This window comes from Diadema antillarum, unplaced genomic scaffold, assembly GCF_040938485.1.
Source record: "Diadema antillarum isolate AM-2024a unplaced genomic scaffold, OU_Dant_1.0 scf00000024, whole genome shotgun sequence".
Lineage (NCBI taxonomy): Eukaryota > Metazoa > Echinodermata > Echinoidea > Diadematoida > Diadematidae > Diadema > Diadema antillarum.
Genome location: NW_027270913.1, coordinates 503,666 through 529,186, shown reverse-complemented (window position 1 = coordinate 529,186; position 25,521 = coordinate 503,666). Strand labels below are relative to the sequence as shown.

General features: G+C 39.1%; 2 protein-coding genes across 2 annotated transcripts in view; one reads left to right on the top strand and one right to left on the bottom strand.

Moving 5' to 3' along the window:
• Positions 1–25,521, bottom strand: part of LOC139733261 (rab GTPase-activating protein 1-like) — a 97,592-nt gene that overhangs the window by 25,041 nt on the left and 47,030 nt on the right. The window lies entirely within an intron of this gene.
• LOC139732822 (G-protein coupled receptor 52-like) lies at positions 12,559–17,004 on the top strand. Its single transcript, XM_071643667.1, has 2 exons — positions 12,559–12,771; positions 15,113–17,004. Exon 2 carries the CDS (start codon positions 15,719–15,721, stop codon positions 16,976–16,978), a length of 1,260 nt encoding a protein of 419 aa, XP_071499768.1. The 5' UTR covers positions 12,559–12,771; positions 15,113–15,718; the 3' UTR covers positions 16,979–17,004.

The window sequence follows — 25,521 nt, the reverse complement described above, 5'->3', positions numbered from 1 at the left end:
CCTGTTTTGTCCCTTCATTCATACTATGCTATCACCCCACCTTCCATAGTGGATCAGTCTCATTCCATTCAATAACAGGCTGTACACAATCCAGTGCATTCATTGGCTGTGTACGTCATGCTTGTTAACCAATCACAGAGCAGCATCAGTGTTCACTTGGTGACTGGCTGACCAAATATCCAAGCTGACTCAGAAAGTTATTGCAGAGATGTACTCTATGAACTTCTAGACTGAGCACAGAAGTGAGTATGGTTCTCCACTTCTGTCAAGTAAGGATGAATCTTAGGTTTCTTGATGCAAGCTTGGATATTAATTGTCTTTGGAAGCTTGCAGCACAATAAATACAGGTAAGCAACTATACATGCATTCATACTCTATATTCATCACACGTATCTTGAGATCTGCATCATGCTGAAGGGACAACTTTAATTTCTCTCAACAGCTCATTATTATCAAATCAAGTAATTGGGCACAGAACACACTTGTCTATCAAGGTAAGTAATGAATCCTTCGCAACCACAGTGATGTATCATGATGGTAACTCTTGAATCATTCAGGATTACCACAGCCTATGACAGTAAGGGTTGATTGAGTTCAAGAAATTGTGTCATCACCGAGTATGATTTAAAGATGCAGTTACCTGGTTTTACCAATGTTGGTTGCAAACATAAATCATAAATGTCTTCTCCTTCTTTGACCACTGCACCATCTGGTCAAATATAGAAGGTAGGGATCTGTTCCTAAGGAAAATATCCAGGTCTCGAGGCTTGAACTTAGCAGACAGAGTGTGTGCTTGTATGTGTGTGTGTGTGTGTGGTCTGAATTGATCAGGTAATCCATGTATTATTTATTAGTAATACTATACAGTGTTTTGTCTATGCCTTATTGGCTTAACAAATCATTACACTTGTTGCAAATTTCACAATTTTTCCCTGTGTAAGACAAGTCATTAATTCCTTGCATACATGAAAAGCTGCAGAACATGCAGTTTGTGGGGATCTGTTGTTCACCACTCACGAAAGCGAAGCTGTTCTCAGCTTTTTGCTATCAAAACAAGCATAAACAGTTTAGTGTGCTCTGTTTCTATTGCTAAAATAAGTAAACAGGACAAATCTCTCCCCCCCCCCCCCCAAAAAAAAAAGTCACCGTCTCTGAACCCTGTCATCTTTGCCAAGTAACGGTTCCCTGGTCACTCCATGAGACAGTCTCCATAGGGAGGGTGAGACGGATTAACCCGTTGAGGACGATTTGAGAGATTTTGCTATAACACACATTTCCCATAGACACCTTCCTGAGTATACACAGGACTTGACTTCAACAGGTTAAAGGAGCAAAGTCAGCGACTGCCGCCTTCCTCTCAGGATGCTGCGGTGGCCCTTGTGACGTTTGCATCAAAGAGGCAAGATGTCAACCCCCTTCCTCGCCCCCACTGGGCCAAAGTCCCCCCTCATCCTGCAATATTCCTAAAAATACCGCCCATGATTCATGCTGCCATTTCTGGGCTCCTCTGAGCCAGCGAAGCTTCCGACACAAAGTCTGCTCACCCAGACGAACCTCGTCAGCCACAGCATTTCTCCTCGTCCCAGTAAGAACCATGAACGATTAGCGCAGGGTGGAGCGCTTCCACTCGCTTTAAAGGTCAAATGTCACAATCACGATCCACCTTGAGCTGAGAAGGATTCATTTTGCAACTACCATTTTGATAATATTTCTTCAAACTAAAGCCTAGTGAAGTCTAGGACAGTTCTGAAAATAACTTTGTAACCCTCTTGTCGTATACCCAGGGCAAGCGTGACGGAGACCGGAGTATTTCTAACAAGGAAAGCAGTTCATACTGGGCCAACTATCCATCACTTGTGATTATACAAAGGTGAGCAAATTCTCCTGTGAGTGCACCACTGATCATCTTTGTATCATTATCAAATTTGATTGATGTATCTACTCCTGCATGAGATTCTGTCAGCAACCTCATAGACTATTGAAACTTGAAAGTGTTGCACAGCCTCTTCTGAGGCTACAGTTCATGATAGAAATATGAAAGAAAATCAAATTATGTTAGAAGTAAGAACTTCAAAAATTCTTTTCAACTCATATTTTGACCAATCATGGTCCAGGTGTTATCCAAACAAGTTTTTGCTCACTCCTGGAGACAAATTTGCAGTTTTGACTGCTTAAAGATGATCTAGGAAGTAGAACTTACCTTGACCTTTTATTCACTTCTACCATAATACTCGAGTGTAAGTACATTGAGAGTTGCATGTGTGACTGACATGTCATAAAGTTTGCGACACAGTGCGGGTATAGACTTTCATTTTCAGATAGCAGTTAGCAGGAAGACTCGCTGCAGTGTAAAGAATGGCTCATAAATGTACAGTACTTAATAAGAATTACTTCTCAGGCCACATCCATGATTTCAAAACAAGATAGTATCAGAGATATATTTCTTTATTTAATAGTCTCAAACCCCTTATTCGGCATCTCTACACTATCATGTCAACATGCAACAATAGCTGCTCTCACACTGCCATACAAATCTGTAACAAGCTGTTTGAGTGTATCGGTGTCTCAGTATCACCCGCTAATTTCCCCTGAGATGACTGATAACAACAGTTTAGGTACAAGGAATTGCCGACAGCTATTCCCCTTTCATTCTCTGCCGTATTCTCATCGGCCATCTCTTTCTCTCTGTCTCTTGCTGTTATACCTAATACTTCAATTTTCTTCCTGATCTTTTTTGCATTACCCTTTCTATATTTGCTTTCTCCCCCCGCAACAGAAGTATGGTGATGAAGCTTTTGTGGATTTCTTGCATTTGTGTATACATAACATACATTGATTAAAGGACTGAAGACTGAAAGAAGGAGGAAGCTTGGGATGGAGAGGGAGAGTAATTACATTTTCTAGGTTTTTATTCACTAAAAATCCAATGATACCTTGTAATTCACTACTCTTTAAAAGAAAGAATTTCAACAATCCAACTTCAATTTGATTGCACAAACATTGTTCAGGCCGACTGAATACTTGCCTATACCTGTATAATGTAGTGTACTAACCTCATAATAACACCAAGACCTGTGTGAAAATATAATTTGATGACACACTGTCAGTCAAGTCAGTTCAATTGAGACTATTAAAGTAATGAGCTGAAAAAAGGAGGGGCAATATGACTTCGTTAAATTACACTACAGGCAATTTTATGGGCTCTTACACAACAAAAACCTCTTCATTGCAAAACAATAAATATAAAGATATATTTTTGACATCTGGAAGCACTTCAGAATCAAATTTCTCTACTAAAATTCACTAACATGTGATCCACAGGTGTTTTCCAATCAAGTTTCACTAGATTTTTGTACATGTTCGTTAAGTTAGTAGGTGGTACTTAAGGCGGGAAGCTTAGCTTCACATTTCACTTCCACTGATAACATAATTGTTATACTCTTCTGAAAGACAGAAAATCATGCACATGAACTGAGATATATCCTAGTAGATTGTGAGCTGTGTGTTTAATTGACTACAAACAGAGTTAGTGACATGCTATCCTATGGATTGCAATTGCTGTTTGGTGTCTGCATGCGGAATATTTTTAGATTCTAAACAGCACCTACGTCTAACGATTCGTATGAAACGTGTCTGAGATACTGTGATTATACACTAATCTCTTGGCACAATAAATTTTTTTAATGACAGTGTTACATAATATGGCAATAGGCTGGAACACATTTAGTTGGCCAAGATTACACTTACTGCACCTGAATGCACTACACTTGATAACATGAATACCAACAGAAATACAATCTTGAAGATCATCCGTATAACAACACAAATATATTGTTTGACATGACATGAACAAGTGCATCCCCCAAGAGGCTATGGACAAATTCACCTGCCACAAGTAATCCTGGAGGAATCAAGAGGGTTCAAGACATTAAAGTAGTAGGGCAAGGCACATTCTCCTAGTGGCAGATGTGCCCATCTTTCAGCTGCCAAGCTTTGCTTTTCTCATGGCAGCATTCACATTGCATGACAAAGTCAGCAAACATGATGACTTTGAAAGATGCTTCGATGCTCATGGAATAAACCTACCAATCCACCTGGTCCATTCCCCCAAAAAAGTATACCCAAGGGCACCGGCCATGGCAGACAAATGTACATTTCTATGGTCACAGACATTTCAGGATTTCACAGGATTTTGTGGGCTTTGTTTCATGTGCTTTTTCTTTTTCGTCCTGAAAGAAGTACGAACCATTTGATGGTTGTCAACATTCCCCCATAACAGCATAGACTCTTGGGGAGACTTTAAGTCCATGAGTGCATGCACTCACTTCATTTGTTTGGATTATTGCTATGAGAGTGCCTGCAAATGGCTCATACATCTTTTGGGCGCCATACAAATATGCAATGGCAATAGATAAGAAAAGAGAGATACAAACTTATGTCTGCTGCTCCTTTATATGCCACTCACATACAGTTCTGAAATTATCATTTCTGGACTGGAAGTCAGGGAGACATCTGTTCCTTTAATGCATGGTGGCATTCTTGCAAAGTGATTGGAATGAATCAGCTGCCACATGTACTCTGAAGGGATGGCATGTAGCATGACAGAAATGTCTCTATAAGGGGCTAACATGACGCAAATGACACAACCTGAATATGATGTTGGCCCCAGCGGAGATGACAGGATGGGATTTATTGAAAGATTCTACCTCTCTGAATGATGGGGAGAGCTTCTGATATTGCTAGACTCTATAAAACAGAATGCATCTTCACTATGCAATCTTACTGTGTTTTTTACAATCTCCCTCCTCCTGCCTGACTGCTTTTGATTGGCTGCGGACAGGTTCTCCTCAAAGTCATATTTCTTGAGTGATGATGTACATGCAGATTCAAATAAGACCATGTTTGAAGGTACAAGTTGAGATGTAGACTACACTGTAGATCTTCAGGTAACATGCGGATGAGTGCACACACACACACATATTGACATTAGATACCACATGGAGTATTCACCAAAGTTCAGCCAACAGGATATCATCAGCCTTTTTAATATCCACCTACCTACTGTGTCATATATTACAGATACTTTTTTTTTCAGAAAAAACAAACAAACATAATTTTTATCATACTTGAATGCTAATGATTATGTGGGGATTTTTTCAAACCAGGTATATTTTACCTTCACAGAAAATGATTTATAGTAAAAGAGTACTGCACATATGAAGGGATGAAAAGATGAGCCAATAAATTTCAATGTCATTCTTGATATTCTACATCTTGCCATCTCTTGTTCTAAATATGACATTTGCACATGTGCAAATGACTCATTAGACATGATTTAATTGTGGCACTCTGGACTGATTAGCACCTCAATTATGAACTATCCTCATGTTAATTACATGACATAGCCAGGACCTGTGCATACTCAAGAAACACAAGATATTACAGCATCATCTACATACACAGAGTCTGCACTCAAGAAAAAAGAGGGGGATTTCCCTACACATATAATGTACAAAGTGCTAAAGATAATTTCAGAATCTTGGCAATTTTATGCAGGCATCACATTTTTAATTTCTTTTACAAGCTTGGTCACCAGCCATTTGTCCTGGCTATTGTAATTAGGTTAAATCCTGTTTTGCCCTGCAAAATAAATGTTTTCATGACCTTCATGTCGGGTACATGTTGACTACATTGGAATTCATGTGTGAGAGTCTTATTACAGGTGGAATCCTGCTGGTAGTTATAAGATCAGCTCCAGAATGATGGCAGGTCTAGTAGAGGTCTCTATAGCAGATGAAAAGGATCCTTATTCATTAACCACAGCACATTGCCTCTCTAACACAAAGATTGAAGTAAAGAGTGAGACAAACTTGAGAACTATCATGTAACAAACTTTGGTGGTGATAAACACATTGGGCCAGTACAGGCAAAAAAAAAAATAGTTGAAGTAGAGCCCAGTAAAAAATTCCCCTGTGTCCAACAGGAAGTACTACAAAGTAGACTACAGAGAAAAATGAAGATACGGGTAGATTTAAGCGCTGACTTCCACATTCAAATCTCTGCTTTGAATGTCCACTTGTCCAGAAGTTAAACATGCACATCAGTGAAAACTGATAACTCCAAAAGCCTGAACTTAGATTGAACTACAAAATAGATAATAGAAAAAAAGGGTAAACCTAGACAAAGACAACAAGTAAAAACGACTTTGGGGAACAACTTCTCTCAGTAATGTGAACTAAAAACAAAACAAAACTGGGAGTCACATATTATGTTCTTCTGGCTACATATTCATTTCATCGTTTCCGTATAAGGAGTTATCCCCAGATAGACTGACAAACTTGGGTCAAACATGTTGCTGCTGTGTCTTGGGACATCACAAACAGTATAACAACCACACACAGTGGGGACAATTCTCTTCCGCAAATAAATCCATTCTTTTCTTTATTGAGAGAAGGACTTTGCAGCACATAAAGGCCTGATGTGAAACAGATTGCTAGAGACTGGCTTTATCAGAAACAGGGAAATGAGATTATGGGCATCAGTCTCTGATGAGACCCATTTCCCTCGCTGACAATGGTTTGTTCTATTACGGACAGGATGAACTTTGACAAGGAATTATCATCCAAATCACGAAATACCCACCAGTTTGCCTCCCATGTATCAGAAAGATAAACATTATGTAGCAAATCACCGAGGGGGTTCTATAGATGGCAGTAGGCCTCTTGCAGTCAAAAAAGAGAAAAGAATGATTTCTCTTAAAATGTGCTCACATACAACAGAGCTACCAAGTCTCAGGCATTGTGAGTGAGACTCAAGCATTTTTTTCTCACGCATTGGGAGCATAGCTTAAAGGATTAAAGTGGGAGTTGCAATAGAAGGCATATTTCCCTTTTGTCTTTCAAAATAAGTAAAAAATAGTCACTTAAGCATGCACCAGCTTGCACCATTAAGAGCTAAAAATTGAAAAAGCTCCCTACAGTGGGAGGGCGGACACTCCCTCCCCTCGCTCAGTCGCTTCGCTCCCTCGCTCATGCACATATGCGCGCGCGCAGAGATGCTGAGCCATGAAAATCTTACTCATAATTTTTTGAACTTGGCATCTATGATACAGCTTTCTGCAGTCCTGACGAAGAAGTGTATTGTCCTTATCTATCTCCATAATCAGAATCAGAAAGCTTGTGCCAATCAGCAGAGAGAGTGAGAAAGAGAGAAGAGACAGAGCTCCAGAGGGATGTGTCCATTGCCCAACATGGCATGGTACAGTTTGCACTAATTAAAGGAGAATTCCTGACCAGTCAAAAGTTAGTCTGGTAAGAAAGAGAAAAATCTTTTAACAACAACAGTCAAATTTGATAAAAATTGGATTAACACTAAGGGCATGATGAAATTGTGAAACAAAATACAGTATTTATATGCAAAGGAGTTGATGATGTCATCTCCTCACAACTTGCATACAGTTTGCACACGAAATCTTTCATTTTATTCTATTTTTTTTTTGTATTTTGCAATTTCACACCTTCTTGGATTTCTAACTGATTTTCATTAAAGTTTCACTGTTGTGCCTGTAGTATTCTACTCTTTCTTATGTGGCAAAACTCTTAACTGGTTCAAAGTTTCCCTTTAACCCACTCTAGGTTATTGTGTCTCTCCACTGCCAGCATGGAGACTGGTGGTTTCCTGACATAATGATGAGCACTTCCGGAAAAGGAGACACTTGATTATTGAACACACATTTTTGTCCCCAATAAAATCATATATATATGGTCTTTCATCTAGAGAAACAAAATTGAATCATAAATATGCCTCAACCTTTCTGGAAAAGGGGAAAAACATCACCCTGGAAGCAAATGAAGGGCAGAAGGAGAGGAAGCTAGGAATAACGTCCCAGATAATGACCCAAGCCAGACGAGTAATGCACTGACAATAGGACCTTCCCTTCTGAAACATCCTTTCTATCAGATTTAGACATCAGATGGAGCTATTTTTAGCATCATGACCTACTACTCTAGGCCACAAAATGAAATCAATACATGGTACGATTGTGGATACAAATTGCTTATCTTCTCCATCAGAAAGGGTAGGAAGCTGAGTTAATCCTGCTTGATTGCTATTACACTGACCTGCAGAAACTGCATTCTCCTTCTACCCCACCCCTCTCCTCCCTCCTGCACCTCCCCCCCCCCCCCCCCCCCCCCTTCAAGCTGAACATTAATTCACTGGATTTACAGATCTACAATTCTTTGTATTCATGACTACAAGTGGGTACCATGGGCAGGGGAGGTCAGAAACAGTAATACATAAAGCATCATCATTTAGAACTGAAACATACCAGTTGTTACTTGTAACTTCAAGTGAATCCGTGTCTACTTTGTACATGTATGTCATTTGAAGCCTAATATGGTACAGACCTAGATGCAGCTATGACAGTACTGTACCTGGAGTACAAAGTACACATATTACTTGTATTTCTTACTATTCAAAGGCTGACAGCTCTTTGTTACCTTTTAATCTTATCCGATTAATTTAACATTATACTGTTTGAATGTTTGATTTCATCATTACAACATAAATTATTTTTTTTTAAATCAACCATAGACATTCTCACTTTCTATGGGATTTGGTTTCCATAATAATTCATAATGTATGTTCAACAGTGCTTTTTTTTAAAATACAAGTGTGCTTCACACTGCATCATACAATAAATTGTCTTCCAACAACCTTTGCTTTAAGCCAATTCTTTATTCGCCACATAATACAAGCATTAAATTATAATAATGACAATGAATGACAGCTCTAAATACAAAATGGAATTGGATGTTTGTTTTGGTTTTGTTTCCTCACACAGCTATTACATACCTCGCCTCATATCATATGAGAGGTAACAGCATTTATAGGTGTTACCTGTCGGGTTCATGCTATGTCGTGAGGTTGCACAATGCTTTTCCACATGATTAATCTCTCAAAGCTGTCAATCGCATCATTTCACTTCTTGCAGGACGATGAAATTCATGTGATGAGTTACGCTTCACCATCTGGAGAGATGATCTTAAAGACCTAATGAGCATTTACAGAACTTCGACAGACATTTTTTAGGATTTTAGAAAGTTGCAGAAGTAGGGAACACTTTAAACCTATTGTTGCCAGTTGTCTAAAAAAAAGGAGAAAAAAAAAAGGAATTCCAACGAAATTTGGTGAACTTTCAGACAGAATCTTCAGTAATTCATCCCAAGACAGCATTAACACCAAATGATATGGGACAAAAAGGAAAATATCATTAATTTTTCTCTCATGAATTAAGCCTCAGAAAATGCAGCAGGAATCTAATTCTGTGCAAAAGTGCATAGCATCACATTTTACTCTGAGCAATATTGTGGTAATAGGACAAACATAATTAACCTATCACAGTGCAATGACCTCACTAGCTTGAAGCCCTGATCAAATGGAAATACGATCACAATTACCTGTTTATGCTCCTCCATTAGACTTACATATGGTTGCAGTCAAAACACGTGGCTATGCTCATATGAAAGACAAATAACTCAAAGTGACATACAAACAGCTATCCAAGCGATCCTAACCATGGTTAAAAAGGCAAATTAGTGACAAATCAGAGATAACGATTGAAACATTGCTGAGTATACAAAGTTAAACTTGCCAAGCAACAGTACAATTGTATGCATGTGTATGTGTGTGTGTGTGTGTGTGGGGGGGGGGTGCTATGAATATGTCCTTATTCTACTTTTGTATATATTTGTGTGTGCATTTACTCACCTTACAACATAGATTCCTAGCTATAAGCATAGTTTTTAGAATTTCTCTCACTTTACCAGCTTTTAGTACATTACTAGGAAGCTAAGAAAAAATTCCAGTAATTGGAAAAAATATCAAAAATCTATTTGCAGCATGGAAGCATTTTACCAGATATGTTATCAGAGTCCAAATGACAGTGCCACTTCAGGCTGCCTAAGACTGATGAATAGTTATGACCAGACTATTTGTGATGGAACAGCTATGGAGGAATGAGGTCTGGAGATAAAAACTGAGGGTAATGGAGACAATGAACTGTGTTTCCAAACAACATTGGTTGGTCAGTATCAGCGTTCCTCCATTACTGCAGATTTATGGCTTGTTTATAAATCATCCATGACTCTCAGACAGTATACAGTTTACATTTTGCCCACAGGGATGACTGCTTGTACATCAAGTATGCTGTACTGTTCAAATTTTCATGACGCTATACTCCAAGCAAGTTTAAAGATACAAATCAGATGTTACATGCTCCAAACAAGTGCCCTGGGCTCAACATGATATTCTGTTCCACTGAACATCAGAAATAAATTTCTAAATGAATAGCTATTTGAATTAAAAAAAAAATGTGCATGTTTCACTTTTGAACTATTATAAGAAAGAGAAACAGGCACACTAAAGAAGAATTCATCATACACTAAACACTAAAAATTTGTGAATATTAAAGAAAAGCAGATAAGGATACACATGGTTTTGAACTTTCATGTTGTAGTGAAAGTTGACTTGTGAACAAAAACACAAAAATACAATATTTAGGGAGAAAGATCACTTTTTGAAATCCTATGGATTCTGGGACAAGCTAAAGACCACCAGTCTGTAGAACTGTCTCCATCTATTGTTGCATTCATTCACACTTTTCATTTGTTTTGTACATGAAAAATTGTTCATTTACATTCTCTAAGATAGCTGGAATTCAATTTCTTCATGTCATCATATAAAAAGGAAATCTTAAGTTAAAAAAACAACAAACAACAACAACCAACAACTGAGGGCCACACAGGAATCTTCATCAATACTGGTCACATGATAACAGGAGTTTTTTTTTCTTCAAATGATTAACATGTGGCTTTGCAAGATGATAACTGAACTTTCAAACACTCATCATTTATTTGTTAGCTTCATTTTAATCCTAAGATTTTTGTTAATGAATTTGTTGCTTTTGAGTGATTTCTTTTGCTCAGAACAACTTTCTTCCCTTCTAAATAAATTCTTCTGACTTATAGTCATCATCACACTGCTTACTCATTGAATTCCCCACTCCATTTCCAACTGTTTGAAATAGTTGTATCCTGGTTGTATCATAATTTCCAAGTGAAAACACATTTTTTTTTTGGTATAATTGTCTTTTTAGATGATTACATAATGTGGGGATGTTTCACTATTACTGAAACAAACAAGGAACTAAACTACTTTTGAAGGCAGAAGAACCCCATCACCAACAAAAAAAAAATACTAATCACTGGAGAAAACACAACCCATATCACTATCAAAGAGCTTTGCAGAAAAGAGTAGTAATTTGAGCAATTGTGTCAATGCACAACTCAGATTTTGTTTTTATTGGTGAAGGGCTTAATATTTATAACATTAATATTACAGCATTTGAAATGCACCACCTACCTAGTGACCTATTCTGAGGCGTAAAGGGACATAATTTGTAATTAGAGCAAGTTACTTTTACGTACAAATGTGAAAACGAGAAGGGAGATGTGATACGTGAACAAAGCTAACAAATAAAACACACACACACACACACACACACACAAATGAACATGTATGTACAATAATAGATGGGGATGTCTGGATTTACACTTTCAATTACCTTACCTTACAAGAATCAGTAAAATGAATAACCACAAAGAGTATGTCTGACAATACTTAGAAAAGGGGTGTGGAAGAGAGTTGAAATATACACATATACTAAGTATGCCTACATAAAATACAGAGTAAAAGCAAGTGATGGATAAGACAGCAAAGGGGATGTGAACTGCCAAAACTGTATACGACACAGGAGGGACTTGTGCTATCTTCAGTTATAATCAACTACAAAATGATTACAAAATATCTGAGTGAATAAGGATATGAATCAGACATGAAATATTGCAAAATTTGACAGGTGTTTGCTGGGACTAAGAAGGAGGGGGGAGGGTGGTGAGGATGAGATGGTAAGCTTTTGTCTAGTACGTGATTCTCTTTGTGTGATATATGGAGGGGGGGGGGGGGATAGTCTAAACTTTGCCAGGCAGTATGAGGGCAGTAGATAAGCTAGACCTGATTTTCTATTTTTGTCCACTTTCACAGTTGACAATGGAGGAGATCGGACATGACAGCCAAGACTTGCCTACTCTCCAGTGAGTCTGCCATTAGCTGCAGTTACCTCCTTCTTCAGCACTGACCTACATCCACTACACCTCGCAGGAATCCCTGACCGATTTGACTGGAAACCTCTCATTCCCAATCCCACTTTTCCCCCCTATCCCCCTTTTCCAAATCAACCTACTTCACCCCTACCACCCCCACCTAATTCTCCCCCCCCCCCCCCCCCGAATCAACCCCACCTCCCTCAATCATTACTACCTCGTCTAACCTGCCCCCTTTACCCAATCAACCCCCTCAGCCCTCACACCACTTATACCCCTCCCAAAAAAAAAAATCAAACTCCTCCACCCCCTTCTCCGACATCGTCCTCAACCCCCACCCCCACCCCCTCTTCCTCCAATCCAGCATCGATTGTCTCACAGCCCATCGCTCAGAGCCTGTAAACCTGCCACATGTACTGCGCCAGTGCACCTCGTTAGGGAGAACCCTCCACCACTACAGTGAGAGTGCATGCTCTATGCTACAGCTCTTCGAACCCATCTCCGATAAATGAATAGTGAATGGTGCCAGAACGTGTTGGGAAGACCATGACGTGAAAGGACATTTGTCAGCGAATCAAGCAAGCTGATTCATCATTTTTCTATCAAGGTAGGAAATTACAGATGATACTAGCAAAAATAACAATGTACACAGAGTGCTTTTATCACTTGTACAAATGTAAGGCAGCTAGTCCCCTTCACATGAGCTCTTGCAAAAAAACAAAACAACAAGTTTCAAACATGTTTAAAATGTTGCTTACATTTCATATTGTTGTTGTTTTTTTCATCTTGCAGTACACTTGGTAATTAATGACTTCATAGTAGTCATGGTGTGTTCATTGAACTATGTCATGAGTTTCCATTTTCATTCATTTCTATTCCTGGATTGTGAATAAAAGATCAAACATTGTCAAGTATTTCTCTGTTGTCCCAGAGTGCAAGGTCCTTATCATAGGAAAAGCAGAAGAAGAGACCTCAATACCAGGTCTATATTCCAGTCATATCTTCAATTCTATGATTAAGCTACTTTTTTTTTTTTTTTACTAATCAAGGCACCAGTTGCAAAATGAGCTAAAAAAAGCAGCCCCCCAAAAAGTCTTTTTCTTTCCACTGAATTTTAGAAATGTGGAAATGAGATTTAAATAGCCTTTAAAAAACAACAACTCATATTTGTGTACTGTCAGTCAGCATATTCACCAGTAAGGAACTTACATGTCTGTAACTTTGTAATATCTGCTTGACTTCTTCAGTTCTTTTCTTCCTGTTACCTCCGCTTCACTACAAAATTTATTACACTGAACTTTTTTTGTGTCAGAGTAAATCCTCCTTTTGAATTGACAATCACATGACACCATGAATGATTGAGTCTTTGCCTTTATGTACATGAATCCCTCTCTGAGGACAATTTTTGACAAGCAGTGTAAATGATATGGTCATATATGCTAATACAGTCATAGGATACTGACTCCTGGCTCACATTCACCCAGTCTTGAGGTAAATGCCAATGACTCACATCCTTCCGTATTTATACAAACTTTGAAATACATGTATGTCATGAATCATTTCAATGACATTAAGTCATAAATTTTATTTCAGTGGAGGTTATGAAAAGGGGAAAGAACTGAAAAGTGACCGCCCACCCCCAAAAATATTACGCATGATGGGAAGTTGATCTAATTGACATCATCATATATTTTCATTACAAACACCTGTATTGAAAAAGGGGCGGGGCAGACTGCTATCAGACTTTTAACATAAACATGATCGCAACATCTTCAAATTACAGAGAGTGTGTTGTAACGCACAGATCTTTGGGTGTCCTGTTTATTATGTGATATGTCTAGGAGAAACGAAACTACCGAAGGCCACATAAACAGAAAAAAAAAATTTGTTAAACAAATACAAAATCTGTGAGGAGCTCCAGAAGGAAATGTGAAAATTTTTTTAATATACTAACTTCATTAGACAATATTTAGTGAAAACTGGGAGATTTTGACAGAGAGGAGTAATACGTAAGTTAAAAAAAAATTGAGAGATCAACTTTGGCACGTAGGATGTACAAATTATGACAGATAAGTCTGACAGACAGTAACCTTCCTGTCTAAAAGATGGCTTGACATTATTAACAACAAAATATATGAACAAAATATTCGAACATTGCAGATTGCTCAGTCGTAAAACACAGTCACAATTACTGCTCATCAGCAGTCTGATATGGCTTTGGCTGTGCACCAGACCAACATTAGCTTCCTTTTACAGAGTGTAGGGGCATAATGCCACTGTGTTTTAGTATATGATGCCACCATCTAAAGGCCAATGACCTCGGCTATTGTCTATGATTAATCTATTTCCAGGGCACATAATTGGACAAAGATTGTTCAACTTTGCAACCTAACTAAATGATTCAGAATTCAAGTCTGACAAACAAGTGTTCTTTGCTTGAGAACAGACATCAACCATGCTAAGCCAGAACTAGGACAAAATCAGACCGATTAGCTGGATGGAAGTTCCAATCAAAATCGTAGCCAAACATTTAGGGAGGCCTGATAATTGCATTGAGTGAAAATTCTTTGTTTGCCTGAGACAAATCAGCTCTTCCCACCCACCACCCGCGACTGTCATAAAATCAAAGAAACTGACGTCAGTGACCCACATCCAAGGATATCCCTTTCTCACCAGGCAAAAGTTTGATCAGTTTTCACAGTGTTCTGAGAGTTGGGCTCACATTGATCAACACCTGCTCAGTTCACCACCTTGACTCTTGCGGCTTTTGCTGACATCTCCCGCCGATAGTTATCGCTAGGTTCCTTTTCAAAACTAGATTGCTACTCACTGTTGTGTCTTTTTTTCCTTTCCATTTTAACCTTAAAAAGTGGCACAACGAAGGTCTTTTGCAGTAATTGTAACTTTTTTTCTGCAAATTGTTTTTGCTTTGTCTCATCTCTCCACAGTGAAGCATCTGCTGACTGGAAGGTGAATATCATTTTGGATGTGTCCAATGGATCGGTCTTCTGCGCTCACTAGAAACAGAGAAGTGGATTACCTGTACTGCAAAGCATAAAAGCTAAAACTGGCCAATCACATCCACTCATCGCTACCGAAAGGATCACAGAATCATCGCAAACTGGGCAACACTATAGCTCATTGCTAGAGAGGCAGCATGCACACAAACAAATGCCAGAAAGTTTGGAATATCTGACAGGATTGGCACAGTGGATTTCACCATAGTTCAGTTCTTTGTGGGAGGTGGGACTACCCCCTGGTAAGGTTATTGTTGTCACCAGCAGATATGTACAAAAGGCCAGCAAACAAGGTGATCTTGAACCTCACAGTGCTCGTCCCACATGAGTGATAACGCAAGCAAAGGAAGAGCTTTGTTTGGTCTCACAGCAAATTGCCTTCATCATCACATTCATATGGTTCCCTACTGACAAAAGCTACTACAGCACAGCAGATAAGACAGCAATGAGTATGTGCTTGTGAGAACTACACGTCCTCTATCACAGAGAGTAAAAGGAAAAGTTGACTAACTCTTGACTATCTATGAATGCTGTGGGATGGAATCTGTGACCATTGGAAGCACTGGTATCTGGCTGGCGGACTCAGTGAGTCCAGTCATGGATTACGTCACGCAAACACTGAACGCGACCAGCCTCGTGTACGACAGCGACATGAGCTGGAGGCCAAACATCCTGAGGGCCACAGCCGAATCCCTGATATCTGTTGAGACTGACCTCCTGACAGTGGACAACTGGAATACTACGTCCACTGCTGTTGCACCTATTGAGAACAGGGTGGTCAAGCTGCTATCCCTGCTGATGATGATTGTGACCTGTATAATGATAATCATTGGGAACATCACAGTGCTCATTGTCTTTCATTACACCAAGGCGCTGGACAATGCAACAGGTATCTTTATCAAGTCTTTGGCCTGTGCTGACCTTGGAGTGGGTGTGTGCTGCTCCTTCTCCATCCATTCCTGGTTTGTCCAGGAGTGGCCCTACGGTAACATCAGCTGTGCAATGGTAGGCTATGTTCTGGCGGTCGCTGTTGGTGTGTCAATCATCGGACTCGCCTGCCTGAGCATTGACCGCTACATCGCCATCAAAAAGCCGCTGCGATACTGTACGATTCTCACCAAGACTAAAGCCAGGATTATCGTCATAGCAGTGTGGGCCATCAGTGCTGGTATTTTCATGCCGTCTCTCTTTGGTTGGGGAACATTCCACTACAACGATCACAGCTACGAGTGCTCGCTCCACTGGGAAGAAAATGTGGCGTTTTCATTTTTCATTATCTCGGTTCTTGTCGTGCCGGCCCTGGTTACATCAACGTTCTGCTATGCCCATATCCTCAAGGTCTGCTTCGACCAAACACAACAGATTGAACGCTCGGAAATGATGTTCAAGTCTGCACACCACTGCGAGGGTAGCAGAGGAAAGTATGAACGCCTCCTTGCAAAAATTTTCCTGATTATCATCAGCGCATTCTATGTGACTTGGCTTCCTTTTGTTGTCACAAAAACCCTACGAGGTATCATGAACATCAATATTCCACCAGGGGCCGTATTCTTCTTTTCATGGCTTGGCATCGTCAACAGCTTCTTGAACTGTGTGGTCTACAGCATTGGACACAGATCCTTCCGCGTCGGATTCTTCGTAGTTCTGCGCAAAATTCGCAGGAGTGTTCTATCAATGTTTTCACGCACCTCAAACAACTTTCAGAAGAAACAGAGGCGAAGCCGTCTGGCTAGCGGACATGAGAGGTATATTGATGCTCAGCCAAAACATATTCAGATTAAAGAAACTTCAATCTAGGATGGTATCAGTAGGACTCCATGAATACCAAGGCTCACACTTAGTGTCAGACCTCAAAATATGATTGGACTTTGTGAATGGTACTCCTTATTTTCCTGATATGTTCACTATTAAAACTGTCTCCATATTCACTTCAAATGTTTTCCTTCCTTACCTGAATATTGCCAGAACTCCCAAAGAGATGGAAATATAAAGAGAGTACAATTTTTATTGTAAATCAGGGACATTTTTATTATTGTTTTGTGTATAAGTAGCAGATTTTAGCACATCCCTCTTATCTCATTTTTCACTATTTTGATTTCCCACAAGACTGTTATTACCCCAAAGCAGCTCGCTGTGTGCTGGAATATAATGTCATTATTTGAGCTGTCCATTTGACAATACACCAGTGTGCTATCCCACCCATACACATCACTACAGGTCACATGAATATGACTGTAAAGGAGAAAAACATACCTATAAGAATATCAAGGATGACATTTCATAAGAAATGACTAGAAATATACGTTCTTTGATATGAAAATAACACCATTTCAATGATATAAAACTTCAGATTTTATTGCCACATACTAACAGAGACGTCATCTCTCACTTTTTTTTGCAGTACTCAGTACTGTTTTTCTACCAAAAAATACTACAGGTTTTATGGAAAATACTGTTTTTCCGAAGTTATATTCCTTCAAATGTCTATTGCTGGAAAGGTGAAAATACTGTTTATCCACCAAAAATAGCCTTTTCAGCCCTCAGAGTACTGCAGTGCTGCTTACAAGGTAGGCAACCGTGCACTTTTAAAGGAATAGCATGATTTTTCACGCTCTATGCAAAATTCAGGTCTGAGTACAATTTGTATGTGTGTTCTATTTTTTCTTTTTATTTCAGCATTTGCAATCTTGCACACTTTTATTGGGCCCACATGAATTCTAGTCATGTTAATTATGTTTAAAAAAATGACACTGGAGTGAGGAAACTTGTGATCACTTTGCATAGTGCACAGAAAACTGCAGTGGGCAAGGACAAAATTAGCAACATCTATTTTGAGTTACAAGGTCGTGCCATTTTAGGGTGTGGGTATTAAGCAGCGATTCATACTCTGATACTCCTCAGGACTGCGGTAGAAGCAAAAGGGATGGCTGGCTGTCTATTTTAGACAGCAGTCACTCGGCAGATTACCTTTAAAGGTCATATATCCCTTTTGCAAACATCACAAGTTTTATATTGTTGGAGAATGTCATCCAACATGGCATATGAAATCTCACGGAAATACACATGTGAGTTTTCAAATAGAAATTCAAAAAGAAAGAAAAAAAAACAACCAGATGTCACTCAAGAATATGCCCCCTTTTTATAGAGAATAAATGGTTGGAATTCTTTCGGATCTAAATGCATTCACTGGATCTATCGTATTATTTCCTTCTCCATCATAAAGAAGTTTCCAGTTCTTTCATCTTGAGGAATGGTCTGAATTACCTACCTCTATTTTAAAAAGTTACTAGGAAAGAAATCTAATTTTCAGGGTTGCAAAAGAGACATTTATCAAGCATGCCCTTTCCTGCTGTAGAGGTACTGGTTATTTACGGCTGGCAGAATGCAGTTCTGAAAGGAGCGCGATGATTGATCGAACAAATCAAAGTGCATTCATTAAACAGCACTGTATATAATTTATAAGAACACAGGAAGTACACTTGGTCTTCAACAGAGAATCTTTGCAATTTTAAGCTTTAGAGTCAAAACTACTCATGGCACAGAACCAAATACGGTCAACCTCGCCAAAGTCCACCTCACACAAATAAAAAAAAAACTGGTTAATCGAAGAAAAGTTATATACCCCAAATTGATATAACCATGTGTTAATTCTATTGCGTAAGGTGAAATTCAAGTTGGTCGAGGAATTTTCTCCAGTCCCTGTAGCTTTGACTGAGGTGAGCTGACTGTACCACTATTAATTTCTTAGTCCCCATCCATTGTTGATGCATACATGTTAAGAGTATGAACTGCTTCCATTACTTAAAGTCAGGAGACAAGAAATGATGTCACTTCTGATATTGACCGATTCGGGTTCGTTGAGGGCAGCAGACATTTCATGGCACTGGGCGCAGCCATAGTGGGTGTCTCAGCCGACCCCCCCTGCTCTCCCCCACCCCGGGGCAACATGTTTATCACGCACTTGTAACAAAGGTTCGCGCACTCAGTACGAGACGCCTATTGGCTAAAGCAGTTTTTCATTCTGCGCGCGTGCTAATGTAGGGAGAGGGGTGGGGAGTGGGAAGGGGGGGTCGGCTGAGACACCCAGTAATGGCGCTGCCCATGCCAAAAATACACATAGCGCTTTTTCAGTACCATATTAAATCCTTATCCACTGCTGTTTACAGGAACAGTCTGACACACCAGCCAAAGGGGCACCTCGTCTTTGATTTAGATAATCAATGCCAATTTCGGCATTCTGTGATGAATATTATAATTTCATGCGTGATATTGATAGAAATGAATGAATCACACACACACACATACACACACACACACACACACACACACACACATGCATACATGTAATTCTTTCGAAGTTTAAATACATAAAACTAATACCAAATCATAACTTTTTATGCAGTACCAAAAACAAGCCGAGTGCAGAAAATGAGAGAAAGAAAAAGAAATTGGATGCTCGCTTGGAGTGGATTTTTACCAACTATTTTCAGGTCTCTGTATCACCAGAATATTGCTACTCAACTGATTTCAATCTCTGGAAGCTGCAGGACATGTCTTATGGAGGATTATGATTGATTTTACCAGATAACTGGTATTCTGTTTTTGCTGTTACTCTTTAAATGACTGGTCTTGGTAGCCATAACACACAGAACATTTTTTTTTTTTTTGGGGGGGGGGGATGAATACCATTCAGCACAGTAATATTTCTAGTTTGTATGTACAATAATTCATCTGGTGTACATGCTCAATTTGAAATTATTTGTATAGAGTTTTTTTTTTTGTGTGTGTGTGTTTCAACTATTCCCTGATGCGCTTCCTTAGGTTGGTTAGATAGGCCCAAGGGCCATCGTGATTTTTATTGCTTTTTTCCAACTGGGCAACTTAGGGAAGCACACCAGGGAAAGCCTGACATCTTGTATCCTTGTATTTGCTTGTTTGGTTTGTTTATCTGTTACCACTTGCATTGTCTTGCAAATGCCAAATAAATGATAATAACAATAATACAAGTAAGTCATTGTCTAAGCCAGATTCAGTAGAGCATCAAATAATGCATGAAAAGCTTTTATCATGCACAGAAGCAATTTCAATTGAATCACACAGCATTTCCAGCTGTCTATGACAACAGAAGTAGTTATCTGTTGAGTTTATCGTGACTGCATATTATAAATCACTCCCAAGCAGAAACTGCGGAATAAACACTGATAAGTCTATTTTTGACAAGGCATACAGCATGATGTATATCTAAGGTCAAGAATGGCATTCATCAGTCATATACCATTGGGGAAAAGAAAAAAAAATCAAATAAATGTTGAGGAGTACACATTCTTTCACAATACACAACTTGACAGGAAATAGCTAGGCCCTACATAGTGCATGACCAAAATGTTGGACAATTTACTCAGTATTCACATCATCTTCAGTGAACAGAGAACTAAATGATCAAGTCTCATAATCCCATTTTTGTGCTGGTAATTTAGCGAACAAGGTCTTCCTCATACATGAACTAATGAACTATTCCTTTCAATCTTGCGTGTTAAAAAAAAAGATCAAGCCAATTTTAGGTATTTGCACATTCAATCATTTGAAACGATAATGGAATAGCTTTTATTGTAAGCAGTTTCCCGCTCAAATTACAGAGTAGGGCTAGAGAGTTTTAGAGACTACTTAGCTTTGGTACCACTTAAGAAAGAGTACAGCTATGAGCATTTCTTGATGCTGAGTACAGTGCACTCCTGCTATAACGAACATGGTTATAACAAAATTCCGGTTACAAGGAAGTAAAAAATTAGGCCAAAACATTATCAGCTCTGTATTTTTTATTGTTTAGGTTATAACAAAATTTCGATATAACAAAAGAATACTGCTAGTCCCAGGCAAGAACTTCGTTTTAATGGGAGTCGACTGTATTGACTGAACCAGGTTCACTGTATAGCTTTGGCTGGAGGATTCAACAAATTACATGCTAGCATCTCAGTGAAACATTTGCATGACAAAAATCAGAGCCCCATTTAGCAAACCTTTTCTCAACTTTCACCAGACTTATAACCTTGGAATGCTTTAAAGACACCCAGTCGCGAGGATACATGGACATATTTCAGCCGCGGGCGGCAGCACGTAAACTCGCTTCCGAAGTTGCTACGAAGCGAAATGTGTGTGTGCGCAAGACATCCCTAAAGCAATGTATCGCGCTATAGTATCTCGATTGCTCGCGATCGCTTGCTGAGCGCGGGACAGTACGTTTTGTGTAATGTGAGTGATATTCGCATGAGCTAGTAGCTAGCTGCGTATACTTCGTACGACTACGCATTCTCTTCATCGCATCGTCGATCGTCGTCACTCGTCAACTATACTGTAATCATCAGATCAGATCAGATTAGTGAGTGCAGACCACATTATAATAGATAGGGTGGCCATCATGGACGATGACACATCGTCATGGGTAGCGGATATTACCGCCGAGTTGTCTATTCTGAACGCGGACGATTGGGTCGGAGACCCTGCCTGTATCATGTACTTGCCCTGGCGTGTGTACATAAATTCAGGACGGGGAAGCGACTGTGCCCGTGCAGGGCCAACGGCCAACGGCCACAGTTGCACTGCACATTTATGCAGTATTTTTGCACTCTTCATTGTTTTACTAACTAATATGAAGAAGGTGAGCGTTGTATCACCTGCCTGGAATATACTATATGTAAGAAGCAATGCCGAAACCCTTTCATTTGACTAGGTAAACTCACAGTTATAGTTCTGTCAGCTTAGCCTGGTGTGAATAATCTTTAAAAAAAAGACACACACACACACACAAAGTGAACATTAAAACTCATAGATAAGTACATGACAAATAAGATGTAATGCCTTCTTCAGACAGGAGCATAAAGAAATTATTGTCTATCTCCCTCTTACACAAACAAACAGAACACTATTGTCTCAACAATACAGTGTGAAGGATAACCATTATATATAAACCTATCACAGGTATCAGTATTTGAGGTTATGTGTGAAAAATGCCCTACAAATTAATGAAAATCGCGGACAGTAGACCTTTGTCCATAGTCAACTCAGTGTAACATCGCAAAGCCATTGTAATGGGTTAGCTTTCTACCAAACACTGATTAAAATACCAATCAGAGGCGTACCTTTGATCAACAAATAAGGGATGTGCCACAGATACCAATTAATCGTACTTGATGAAGCTCATACCTGTACATATTAGCATGTTACAAACTGATAGGTTAATATTGCCCCTTGACCTATGACCAATATCTGTATTAGAATTAAAACAATGGATTCTTATGAACTGTTGTTCATCAACAACTTCCACACCAATCAACATCCCTATTAGACACTCCTATATGAAGATGTGAAGGTAAATAAAACTGTAACTTTCACGTACAAGGGTATTGTACGTACACTACTGTAACTCTGTAGTTACTACCACTGACCTGACACTGTCGGTGTAACCAAACTTTAACGAATTTCAACTGTAAAGGATCAATTTTTTTTTTCTTCAGAATTTACATTTCAACATACTTGTAGAAATTCACATGAAAAGATGTACACTTCACTGGATCACTTGAATTTGGTTTCAAATTATTGGACCAAATGCATTGGAAGTTTGACTATAAATGCAACATAGATGCCTGAAACTTTTGCCAAGCTTATGAAAATTACAATCTTTATCAAAATTCCTTAACCAAACTTAAAATGTAGGGCCCCTAAATATGATGAAAGAGGAGACTTTGCTATACAGTTAAATCAATGGGGACAAACAGTATTTGAATCGCAGCCATGAAATCTGGCTATGCAAATTTAACCTGGATTGTAGACGCTAGCTGCTCAGGAAAGTGACCTCTCTGTATCTATCTAGATTCTACATTTGCACATGAAATACTTTAAATTCTCAATACTGTGATGACAAAAAACTTATCACTACTTGCGATTCCCTGACTAATGACATTTGCTGCCTACTGCTGGGTCAGTTTTTAAGAAGCGATAAACTGACCCAGCAAATGTCATTTCGATTACGGCGTTATCATAATTTGACATAAATGAGAACTTAGAGAAGTTTTTCGCGGAATTATACATAGAAAAATAGGCCTACTTGTCGATGAAACGCAAAGGCCCTAGCAGTTAAAGATAGATTAGAAAAAGTCATTCCACTTCAATCATTGATTCATGTAATAGACTTCTAACGTTACTTACACATCATCTGGATCTGGATTCCTTGAAGTTGTTGACTTGGTCAGCTGGGGTTGCTTGATTGGCGTAAGCCGTGGCATTACAATTCCACCGTGCATGCCGTAACACGAATTTGCACATTCTAAATTCCTGCAAAACTGTTCATGCAACTCCAGCAAGTGGAAAGCAAATTTTTCATCAGCACGCTGACGCTGAAGCTTCCCCCTCTGCCACTGGTCTCTTACTTGTCCTAAGCAGGGAGGTGAGAGGAAACCTCCCTGTCCTAAGCATGCTAAGAACACGTCTCTCTGCGTTCTCCACTCGTCGATAGCGTCAAACAAGTAGATACGTTTTACTCGAGTTGGACGGCTGTTTTGATCTCCATTGTGAGGTTTCATTACTAAACCAAAGCCAAGGCTAATCCGAAACAGTACACGCATACCACACACATTATTGATATTGACATACCGGTACCGACGACTTTATACCAACTTTGTTATGTTCCGATCCGGCCCAACATACTGTAACACAGCTGACGCAGCAGACAATTGCCAATGAGATCAAAACAACCCGCCATATGGCCATGAGCATTGCAACTTGCTATACATGAAGTTTAGAGTTTTAATATTTCTTCATCAAAGCATATTTATAAATACCAAATATTAAACAACGTAATATATGAATGATTTAAAATATTGTTATATAATATTTTCAGACATTTTAAAATATTATTGCTTAGATTGCTGAAATTGGCACCATAGTGCAAATAAACAGAGACTGCAGCCAGATACGTACGTACACAACAGTGTACACCACACAGCTCTACTGTTGTGTCGCGACGGGGACCCGTAGGAGAGATTTTCATGCACATGGCTGTTGTGCGGTTTTGTGCGTGCACCCATTCGGCCCCATTCGGTAGGTATTCGGGCGTCCATGTTGAAATTACAGTGGACGGCTCGCACGGCTCTCGTGCCCCATCTGGTTTTCGCTGGTGCGCTGCGTAGCGTCGTGTTCGCATTCGGTACGTACGGGGGTACAATAACGGGAGGAGCAGCTTGTCGTGCTTTTCTACTGAGCTGCGAATCGCCTGCGACGACCGATTGCCTTTAAAGGACAAGTTCACCTTTAATATGCATATGGACTGAGAGAGAATGCAGCAATTTTAGTAGAACACATCAGTGAAAGTTTGAGGAAAATCAGACAATCTGTTCAAAAGTCATAAATTTTTGAAGTTTTAGTACCACCAGTAGTGCTAGTTGAGAAGACTACTGCAGCATGTGCTGTCACATGTATAAAACAATGTAAATAAATAAATACAAAGAATTATTAAACAAAAAATAAATTTTTTGATATTCTCTTCACATTTTCCTTATATTATTCTACTCACGTGACATCATAACTCGGAGTTCTCATCCAGCAGTGACTGCATAGAAACTATAGAAATTCATAAACTTTTAAATGGATTGACCAGTTTCCCTCATACATTCACTGGCATGTTTGGTTGATATTGCTGCATTCACTCAATCCACATTCCATAAGATGAACTTGTCCTTCAAGCATCTTCCTGTCCCTATGAAGGTCACCTAGGTTGTGTTCATCAATGACAATTTATATTACAACCTCAAATGGAATGTATTGAAAGAAAAGAAGAGATTCCATTACAATCTCTGAAGAAGAGATCATTTTCTATTGAAAGCCCCTTTGATGTGTTTGTTTGTGAAGGCTTTTACATTTGAGCTTGATATCACATTGACAGATATTGAGGAGCTTTTTCTGTTCCGACTGCTGAACTTAAGTGGTCGTTTGACATGGTATTTGACATATAATGTACTCTGCTGTAAATTGCCTTGATGAGATAATGCCTTTGTCAGGGACTGGTAGGCTAATGCAAGAAAGGGACTTGATGGATTACAAGCAAGTGCATTGCCACAAAGTACATATCATCGGCTGACAACCAGAAAGGCACTATTGTGTTCTAAGATTTTGAGCATAAATAAAAATGAAACAATCAATTTTCATGAAATAAAAAGTTTATTTTCTAAATCAAGAGTGGGTAGATCTATTATCACTGTTCCAAATATAGGGTAAAATAGCACCCCCGTGGATTTAATTTGCAACATTTTGCTGAAAATGAAAATAATTTGAAATTGCCACCATTATGT